We start from the raw sequence: 10,030 nt of genomic DNA, 5'->3' as shown, positions 1-10,030 counted from the left end.
TATGCTAACAATTATTACACCGTCGAGGTGCAGGAGTGCACCACCCTAGGGTAGGAAGTTGTATGGTTCCAAAACACGGCTAGTAGATTCATCTTCTTTTACAAAACTATTCCCTCAGTAGTGTCAAAAGGCAGGCGTCTTATATTATGGGACGAAGGGAGGATGTAGTTGTAAATCATGATATGACAGGATAAATAAGGCATCTTTATATAACCGTCATTCGTGTCAAGGGTGGGATGTCCATCATTCAATTATTCCTACCCAAACCCCATCAGCTACTGCATCTTCCAGACAGAACAAAACAGAAAGCCACCGCATCACGTTCTCAGCACAGGGAATGAATCCATTTGCAACGGCGAAAACGTGGCCCTGGGCTGCAGAGCTTGCGATCCGATGCTTCGTCTGTCCGGTGCGGAACACAGAATATGGCAGCATCACTGCAAGTATTTGCTCTTCTTTCCTGCATAGATGGCCAAAATGTATATAGCGGCGCAGCCGGCAACGGTGGCCCAGGTGGTCTCCCAGAACTTTCTGTTTTTGATCCTCGCCATCTCGGGGGTCTCTGGATCTAACGTCAGCTCGATGTGGATGTTCATGCCGAACAGGCTCACGACCACGATGCCCGCGGTGATCACCACGGTCGCCGTCGTGAGCATCACGCCCATCTGCAGCAGCTGGTTCTGCTTCTCGTCCAGCATCATGTTGATGTAATCCTCAGTGTCATCCACATAGTCGCGGAGCTTTGCGCAGTAACAAGGTGCATGTTAGGCTGTTAGAAGCATGCTTGGAATACGTTGTAAGCCAACAGCTAAAGAGCATAGTGTTCACGTTGAACCAGAAAGGTGCATGTGAAAATGTAAGTGTGTCTGTCTGTGTGCGCGTGAGCTCTTATCTGGTGTTACGAATCTGTAGCAAGAGATGTGACATACTTACATGGCATAACTTGTTCAGTGTGCCATCAAACTGCACGAAGTAAGCTTCGAGAAGCATTTCCAACTCTTCTACATCAGGCTTAACAAAAGCAGAACTTCCGTGGGAGCTCTCTATATCATCGCCACTGCCTTCTTCCTCCCTGAATTCAAGTACATATGGAAGATTAAAATGGAAGCAACATATCTTGAGAACGACGTAATAACTACTCCATCTGTCAATTAAGCCTAACATCATCGAATTGTTCTTGATTTATTCAAGAGAGTTCAGGTGGCTGTAGCTCTTATTAATCAATCGGATCCCAGCAACCACAGAAAGAAGACACATTAGCTATAGGTGACATACTTCTCATCCTCATGGTCAGGAGATGCATGCTTGTTGGAATCCACTTTACCCGATGGCTCGTTCAGTCCTTGAAACGCAAGCTTCCTCGTCAGGTACATCTCGAACATATCCGTGTCATCGTCAACTAACTGCTCGATATCATCCCTCACCTGCGAATAAAGAGACCACGGCAGCACATACAGACGGTGAAATGATTAATTAAATTAATAACGTAGTACTCCCTCCCTTCACAAGTATAAGATGTTCAAATTCTTTTCTGATCCGGTTGTATATAGATGCATTTTAGTGTGTTTGTTTACTCATTTTAATTTGTGTGTAGTTTATATTGAAATATCCAAAACATTTTATATTTGTGAACGGAGGGAGTAGCACTTAACTTAGGCTCGTCAAATAGTGGGGAGTAACTTAGATTAGTGCCATTCATATGACACTAGTCTATGTTACTATGTTCGTAGTGCAAAGTATCATAATGACAGTATCATAGATGACTTCATTTGTTAGTAGTGATGCTATTCATCACCCATGGTGTACAATAAGTTATTTCTCAGCCGAGGTAATCTTACGATTACTTCATAATTAAATTACATTTGGAATTCAAATAGTTACATTCTATTGATTCACTACGTAAAATTTAACATAAGAAAATAAAAATATAGGTCATAAGACAAGAAAATTTGCAGTTTATGTGTATTTTAGACTATGTTTGCATGTTTGTAATTTTACATAACATAATTTTTTTACGACGATTATATATTTTCTTACTGTCCCTTTTTGCGTCGGAAATAAGAAAAAAAACTTACGAAACGTAAAATTACGGTGCAATGATGATAAAATAGAGGGGGTGAAGAATAACCCAGGGTGACGAATAGGGAGACCCTATTTGTTAGTTTGTAGATTCATTTTCTTATTGGGAAACACTATATGATGGTAACTTAACAATGAATTGTCTCTTAACACGTTATCCTAGGTAGAGATTTTTTGTAGAGACAATCACCCCAATGCATTGTATCTTTAGGGGTTGTATCCAAGTGATATTGCATTTAATTAGTTTAGGGATCTTTTTTTTTGCATTTTAACATTATGGCCTAGTTGTGGAGAGAAGAAAAGAAGGGAAAATTAAGGAGACAAGCCACAGCGGATAAAACCATTAATTACATTGCACAGAAAAACGAGCTAAGAGTCATATCTTCGCTAACATAAAACTCCACTCTCTTTTCTTTAATTACGGTGCCACATCAGCATTTTGTCTATGATAACGTAGCCAAGAATTAGGAATGTCATGCATGCCAACTAGACAATTTTGATGAATGGCATGAAATTAAATGAAAAAGGGAGGGTTAAGCATCGTATTAGAGCATGGTTAGTAGTATAGCCAACAACGGAAATATACGCCGTGTATTCGCGAAAAAAGGTGCTCCACCCCCTATAGGGATATTAAATTCAAAAAATACGGGAAAATTCAAAAAACCCTGGAGTTTGGGGACATCAAACTTGAATGCCTAGTCCACTCCCGTGTGAAGTTTTATGAAAAAAAACCCAGAAAATGTATCTGTGGTGAAAGAAATATAGTCCGACCTATGATTCATCCAAGCAGTTTTTTTCTATACATAGATTTTTTTGTCTTTTTACCGAGAATATGTTTCCTAGTATTTTTTCATGAGACTTCACATGCAAGTAGATTGGGCACCAAGATATGATATCCTAAAATTTCAGTTTTTTTAATTTTCTTGGTTTGTTTTTGAATTTCATACTCATATACGGGGGTGGAGCACCCGAGTGCTCCAAATCCACCAACAACCGTCTATACGGAGTTGCCATGCCACCTATAATCAAACCTAATAGCCAACATGTGTGCTTATTTTTTTGTTGCTAAGCTTTCTTCATCTAATTAGTTGTAGACACAGAACTATGTTTCCACCTAGGTACATGCTTTTATTATCTTTTCTTCTCAGGGTCATTAAACTAATCTCTCTTCATAATTAACTTATCACGTCAGATTTTATGCCTACTTGGCAGGCTTAACACCTTTACAAGGTGAGTAGTGGGAAGGGCCTTAAAATTTAAGCATACACCAGCTCATGATTCAAGATACATCCATTTCTACAAGTAACTTGGGACGGAAGGAGTATATAATCAGTACTCTTACCTTCTGCACGCGCCCTGTTAGCTCTACCAGGCGGCTCTTGATCTGCCTGACGTGCTCCAGGTTGAGCGTGCTAACCTTGGAAGTCAGCTTGTCCAAGGCCGGATACGCCTCCTTCTCGAGGGCCAACGTCTAGCACCAAGAGAAAACATGGTAATTAAGTTCACACGCTTTTGACAGATCATGTGTTCAACAGCCGAAGCCTGCCTATATAGTGTACCAGTGTACCTCGGATTCCATGCATTTGCATGTGTGCTCGAGGCAGACCTCGAGCACCTTGAACTCGAAGGGCTGGATCTTAGCGCTGCCAGGCATCGGCACGTTCCCCCGATCACCACCCAGCTCTATGTCGTCGGTTGCCGGGTTCGTGGTAGGCGCATCCTTCACGCAGAAGCAGGTACCGGCGACAGAATCAGGCGAACAGTGCAGATAACTCGCCGCCATATCGTAGCAAGCATGCATGGCTATTGAGTGGACTACTAGTGAAGTGGCGAGATGGGTGTTTGGCCGTTCGTACCGGGAGCGCGAGGCGGGCGCGGAGTTCTTGGAGGAAGGGGCGGAGGCGCGGGTTGCCGGGGTCGCGGACGAGCACCTCGGCGGCGGTGACGATGGCCTTGACGTGCTCGAGGTTGACGACGACGGCGCGGTCGCGGCCGAGGATGGTGGACGGGTAGGAGAGCTGCGGGTCGAGCATGCGGAGGTCCCGCGCGGGCAGCCCCGTTATCTCCATGATCCGGTGCCTCCCGAACTCCCCCGTACTCTCCTCCCCCGCCGCCGGCACCACCAGCCACTCCTGGCTCGCCGCCGGCGCGCCCTTCCGCCGCGGCGCCGGCGCGGTCTGCGGCTGCCTCCGCTCCATGCGCGGGGTCGCTTGGTCAATCTCGTGGACTACCGAGGCCGCGTGGCGTGACGCGGTTACTTATCTCGGTACGAGGTCTTCGCTGAGGAGCTCGAAAACAGCTTACCACATGTCCCGTGTGGTGTAGGCGCGGCGCTTATTACGGGTCACGGTCGCGCGGATGGCGACGAGGGATCTGCCCGGCGGGCCGGCCACGGTTGTTTGCCGGAGCGTTATTTTTCTCCGTGGACGAGGATGGTCAATCGGTGCGGCGGTGCCACTTGTCTGGAAGCCAGTAGGCATTTGGACGTAGCACTGTTGTGTTCGGCACGTATGCTTGTCCCATGGTACCAATGTCTCTCTCTTGGCAGGTTTTACCTCCCTGTGTTTTAAATCCGATTTTCCTGGAAGAGATCACTACGATGGGTCCGATTACGTCATGTACACTGATTTTATATACATACACATACGGCGTTTTTTTTTGCGGGGACATACGACGTTTGTTGAGTCTGAAAGAACAATGTTTTGTTAACATTTGCGAGCTCAAGTTAAAAACACATAATTTTTGAGTAATAATGTAGGATCCTATGAATTTTGTTGAGTTGGATTTCTCAATGTTTAAACCTCTTGTGGTCAGAACACGATGGCGATGTGGGTGGGTATATGCCAAAAGCCATGGGCGAGGTAGTTGGTTGGACAGAGGGAAATTAGGCCCAGTTCTTTTGAGCAGATTGTGGAGAATTTTGGTTTGGAAAATCTGGAGCCAAAAGAACTCGTTTTGACTTTCAAAATCTAGAGAGGATTCTCTAGAATCCTAGTGCAATCCAAAAGCATCCAAAAAACTTGATTTTCCCAGGATCCTGAGATTTTGGCAAGTCCCATCAGTGAAAACGTTTTAAAATATAAGTGTACCCCTATCCCATGGAGAAATTACGCCCGGAACGCCATGGAGAAACGTTTCAGAAGTATGGGCTTGAGTCAACTTCCAACATTTCGTCCAAAGAAGCATTGTCACAATTTTTATGGACCGTGGGTACATATCAGACAACTGATAATGTCGCAGATTAGTTTGCACATAGTCGTTCTGTCATTAATAAAAAATTCCACGAGGTTTTGGAGTGTGTAGACCGCATGGCCGGTGATTACATAAGACCAATTGATCCAACTTTCTCTGAACCACACCCAATACTTAGAAAAACAAAGTTTTGGCCTTATTTTTAACATGCTATTGGAGCCATTGATGGAACACACATTAAGGTGATTGTGTCTAAGGAGTTGGAGCCCCAACACAGGAATAGGAAAGGTTACACAAGTGAAAATGTTATGACAGTGTGTGATTTTGATATGAGGTTCACATTTGTTATTCCCGGATGGCCCGGATCTGCTCATGACACACGTGCATGGAGCGATGCCATAGTTCGTTATGATCACTTTCCACAACTCCCCACAGGTAACATCTCGCATGTATCCATATTATTATATACGTGATGGTATGTTGTAAATTTCTAATCTCTTTTGTTGATGTCGTATTGTAGATAAATATTATCTTGTCGACTCCGGCTATCCAAACAGGGTTGGATATCTATCTCCATACAAAGGGCAACGATATCATATACCAAATTTCCAACAACACCCACCAGTTGGGAGATATGAGACATTCAACCATCGACATTCTTCTTTGCGAAATGTCATCGAAAGAACATTTGGTGTTCTCAAGATGAAATGGCGAATTCTTGGAGTTGGAAGCATACCTCGGTACAAACCGGAGACCCAAAAAATGATTGTCACTCCATGCATGTGTCTCCACAATTGGATTCGTGATAGCAAGTTACGTGATGAGCATTTTGACAAGTTCGACAATGATGCATATGTGCAACCTCCACTTTACAGGTGCCAATGCTCTACCATCAGAAGATGATGGTACCATGAACGCAATACGCGAGGTGATTGCTGCTAGTCTCGTACCTTGAGATTATCCATTTTTTTAGTTCATCCACTTTTGTAATGAACAAATCTTTAAATCCATTCCAAATGTAATATTTAGCACTTTTTATGACATTCGTAAATCACTTTCGTACTCATATTCAACTAGATACTGTTAGAAACAACAAGGTGTTAATAATTTCATCAAACAATTTCTGTCTAAGGGTACTACAGACATTTCAACACACAACTTTTTCCAAAATCTCAATCTACAATCCAAAAAAAGAACTCGGCAACAGATTCTGGGAGAATTTTTCAAAATCTTGATTCTGCAGAATCCTGTGTGAAGAGAACTGGGCCTTACTCTTATACACCAGGGGCTACCTATGAATTACACTGTTGAGCTGCAGCAGGGGGTGCAGCCCGGAGAGTAGGAAGTTGTCATTGTAAAAGTACTCTTTGGTTCGTGGGTGCATACACACATATATGAGAAAATAATAATTAATAATTAAAAAAGTTTAGAAGTTTTAATAAATAAACTTGACTTTTTTTTGGCACCAATGTATAAATTTTCTCGAACAAAAACCCAACGTTGACTTCAGGGCAAAAAAACAAAATCATTTGCTATTATAGGTCACTATTCATACTATTTGGCCAATTTTTTTTGTTTTTTAAAAGAAGCCAACGGTTTTTTTTCTTTTTGTGGAAATTTTCTTATACAAGTAAAATGGAAGGTAATAACAATTCAAAACTACGAAATTGTAAATCATGATACGAGAGGGCAGATCTTATAGCCACCATTCAATTATTCCTACCCAAACCAAAGCATCAGCTACTGCATCTCCCAGACAAAACTAAACAGAAAGAAAGCTATCGTATCATATTCTCAGGGCAGGGAAACCCTTTGTGACGGCGATAACGTGAGCCTGGACTGCAGAACTTGCGGTCCGATGCTTCCTCCGTCCGGTGCGGAGCCGAGAATAAAGCGCCATCACTGCAAATATTTGCTCTTCTTCCCTGCATAGATGGCCAAGAGGTATATGGCGGCGCAGCCGGCGACGGTGCCCCAGGTGGTCTCCCAGAACTTCATGTTCTTGATCCTCGCCATCTCGGGGGTCTCCGGATCCGCCATCAGCTCGATGTGGATGTTCATGCCGAACAAGCTCACGACGACGATGCCCGCGGTGACCACCACGGTCGCCGTCGTGAGCATCACGCCCATCTGCAGCAGTTGGTTCTGTTTCTTGTCCAGCATCAGGTTGATGTAGTTTTCAGTGTTGTCCACATAGTCGCGGAGCTTTGCACATTAAAGGCTGTTAGAAACACGCTTGGAACACTTTATAAGCCAACAGCTAAAGACCATAGTATTCACATTGAATCAGAAAGGTGCATGTGGAAATGTAGTTTATATTCATAACACTACCAAGAAGTGTGTGTGTGTGTGTGTGCGTGTGTGTGCGCGCGCGCTTTTATCTGGTGTAATGAATCTGAAGCAAATAGTCAGTGTGCTGAACCTGATAGTGGCAATCATTTTGATAGGATCATTTTAGAGCAATCATGTCTCAGGGATTCCCAATTAGGCCAATAACTATAACTAGTAGTGAATAGAAGGAGATGTGACATACATGGCATAACTTGTTCAGCGTGCCATCGAACTCCACGAAGTAAGCTTCAAGAAGCATTTCCAACTCTTCAACGTGCTTAACACAAGCAGAACTTCCATGGGAGCTCGCCGTATCACCGCCACGGTCTTCTTCCTCCCTGAATCCAAGTAAATATGGAAGATTAATGTGAAGAGTAATAACTTTCCATCTTTCAATTAAGCCTAGCATCATCGAATTGTGCTTGGTTTGTTCAAGCAAGTTCAGGATGCTATAGCTCTTAATCAATCTGATCCCAGTAACCAGAAAGAAGACTCATTAGCTATACGTGACATACTTCTCATGATCATGATCTTGATCAGGGAATGCATGCTTGTTGGAATCCACATTAACCGACGACTCGTTGTTGACTCCTTGAAACGCAAGCTTCCTCGTCAGATACATCTCGCACATATCCGTGTCGTCGTCTAGCAAGTGCTCGATATCATCCCTCACCTGCGAATCAAGGAGGCCACGACAGCGCAGACCGACGATGAAATGAATAATTGAATTGATAACGTAGTGGCTCTCAGCTTAAACTTGGAGCATACACTGGCTCCTGAACATCAGTTATGTTAGTACCTTCTGCACGCGGCCTGATAGCTGGACCAGGCGGTTCTTGATCTGCCTGACGTCGTCCAGGTTGCTCGTGCTAACCTTGGTGGTCAGCTCGTCCAAGGCCGGATACGCCTCGCTCTCGAGGACCGACGTCTACCACCATTGATTTTTGCACCAAGAGAAACATGGTAAGTTGGTAGCACGCGCATTTGACAGATCATGGGTTTAACAGCCTGCTTATTGTAGTAGTGTGTACCTCGGTTTCCATGCACTTGGATGTGTGTTCGAGGCAGACCTCGAGCACCTTGAACTCGAAGGGCGGGATCTTGGCGCTGCCGGAGATTGGCACGTTGCCCTGATCATCACCGCCGTCGGTTGTTGCCGGAGTCGTGGTAGCCGCATCCTTCACGCAGAAGCAGGAGCCAACAGAATCAGGCCAAAAATGCAGATGAAACCAACACCTTACCATCAGTTGGTTAGAAAAATGCAATCTGCCATCAATCTATCGTACAGTAGCATGACTGGTGGAATGACGATGGGTGTCAATGGTGGGTATGGCAGTACCGGGAGCGCGAGGCGGGCGTGGAGTTCTTGGAGGAAGGGGCGGAGGCGCGGGTTGCTGGGGTCGCGGACGAGCACCTCGGCGGCGGTGACGATGGCCCTGACGTACTCGAGGTTGACGACGATGGCGCGGTCGCGGCCGAGGATGGTGGACGGGTAGGCGAGGAGCGGGTCGAGCATGCGGAGGTCGCGGGCCGGGAGCCCCGTCATCTCCATGATCCGGTGCCTCCCGAACTCCCCCGCGCGCCGCTCGCCCGCCGCCGGCACCACCAGCCACTCCTGGCTCGCCGCCGCCGCGGCCTTCCGCCGCGACACCGGCGGCGACGGCGCGATCTGCGGGCGCCTCCGCTCCATGCGACGCAGTCAGTCGATCGGGGCTCCGGCCGTTGGTGAGTTCCCTGGACTGTGAGCGCCGCGTGGCGTGACGCGGTTATCGGTACGAGGCAGTCGGTTAGGATCTTGGCTTGGCTTTCGTTTCGGGGAAGCAGTTTTGGTTTTAACTCTGCGGCGGCACGTGGGCGCCTCTGCCCGCCCGCGTAGGCGCACGGACGGGTGCCGGTCTATGAACGTCCGTCTCGTGGTGGTCCGCGCGCCCGGGGGCGGGGGGACGGCGACGATGGGTCTGCTCAGCGGCTGTTGGCTGGAGCCTTCCTTTTCTCCGTGGACGAGGAGGGTGGTCGGTCGGTGCCATGTGTCTGGAGGAGCAATTTGATAAAATGACACATTTTTCCTCGTACTTTGACTCAATAGCACACCTTTCTTTTTATTGGATTAAATGTCACACCTTTGATTCATGGATAGATAAAATGACACAAACTAACTTTTTAGCTCAATTTTTAGGTGTGAGCCCACACGTAATATTTTGTAGGACGATTTTGCCCTTCAGTCGGTTTGACCTGTTTACTGGTTTGATTGAACCTGGTCGCTTTCGATCTGTTTGGATCAAAACAGAGACAGACCAGGCAGCGAGACACAATAGCGCCGCCGCCTCGCTCTCCTCGCCATGCCCGGGCGAACTGCCTGTCCCACTGCCGACGCATGGAAGTGTGCCTCCTCCCCAGCGCTTCGCCTGTCTGCCCCGTCTCGCCGCGC

The 10,030-nt window shown here is 46.2% G+C and overlaps 2 protein-coding genes across 2 annotated transcripts; both read right to left on the bottom strand.

Annotated features, from left to right (window-relative positions):
• Window positions 1–118: 118 nt before the first annotated feature.
• On the bottom strand, window positions 119–4,365 carry LOC125530157 (magnesium transporter MRS2-E). Its single transcript, XM_048694567.2, has 6 exons — window positions 3,936–4,365; window positions 3,647–3,799; window positions 3,422–3,550; window positions 1,276–1,424; window positions 934–1,072; window positions 119–740 (listed from the first exon to the last, which is right to left on the bottom strand). Exons 1-6 carry the CDS (start codon window positions 4,275–4,277, stop codon window positions 435–437), a joined length of 1,218 nt encoding a protein of 405 aa, XP_048550524.1. The 5' UTR covers window positions 4,278–4,365; the 3' UTR covers window positions 119–434.
• A 2,558-nt stretch (window positions 4,366–6,923) lies between these two features.
• Window positions 6,924–9,466, bottom strand: LOC147980787 (magnesium transporter MRS2-E-like). Its single transcript, XM_087513569.1, has 6 exons — window positions 8,942–9,466; window positions 8,634–8,780; window positions 8,402–8,530; window positions 8,118–8,275; window positions 7,805–7,940; window positions 6,924–7,476 (listed from the first exon to the last, which is right to left on the bottom strand). Exons 1-6 carry the CDS (start codon window positions 9,290–9,292, stop codon window positions 7,171–7,173), a joined length of 1,227 nt encoding a protein of 408 aa, XP_087369695.1. The 5' UTR covers window positions 9,293–9,466; the 3' UTR covers window positions 6,924–7,170.
• Between the last annotated feature and the right edge of the window lie 564 nt (window positions 9,467–10,030).

This window comes from Triticum urartu, chromosome 3A (assembly GCF_056163025.1).
Source record: "Triticum urartu cultivar PI428250 chromosome 3A, HENAU_Tu73, whole genome shotgun sequence".
NCBI classification, from domain to species: Eukaryota; Viridiplantae; Streptophyta; class Magnoliopsida; order Poales; family Poaceae; genus Triticum; species Triticum urartu.
This window is presented reverse-complemented; position numbering and strand designations above follow the sequence as displayed.

Excerpts from the sequence above, each read along its gene's own strand:
- LOC125530157 (XM_048694567.2), bottom strand. The coding sequence starts at position 4,277 with ATGGAGCGGAGGCAGCCGCAGACCGCGCCGGCGCCGCGGCGGAAGGGC. Across the intron at positions 3,800-3,935 it reads GCGCCCGCCTCGCGCTCCCG|GATGCGCCTACCACGAACCC; the intron begins GTACGAACGGCC and ends TTCTGCGTGAAG. Across the intron at positions 1,073-1,275 it reads CCTGACCATGAGGATGAGAA|GGAGGAAGAAGGCAGTGGCG; the intron begins GTATGTCACCTA and ends ACTTGAATTCAG.
- LOC147980787 (XM_087513569.1), bottom strand. The coding sequence starts at position 9,292 with ATGGAGCGGAGGCGCCCGCAGATCGCGCCGTCGCCGCCGGTGTCGCGG. Across the intron at positions 8,531-8,633 it reads CCAAGTGCATGGAAACCGAG|ACGTCGGTCCTCGAGAGCGA; the intron begins GTACACACTACT and ends CAATGGTGGTAG. Across the intron at positions 7,477-7,804 it reads CGCTGAACAAGTTATGCCAT|CTCCGCGACTATGTGGACAA; the intron begins GTATGTCACATC and ends TAATGTGCAAAG.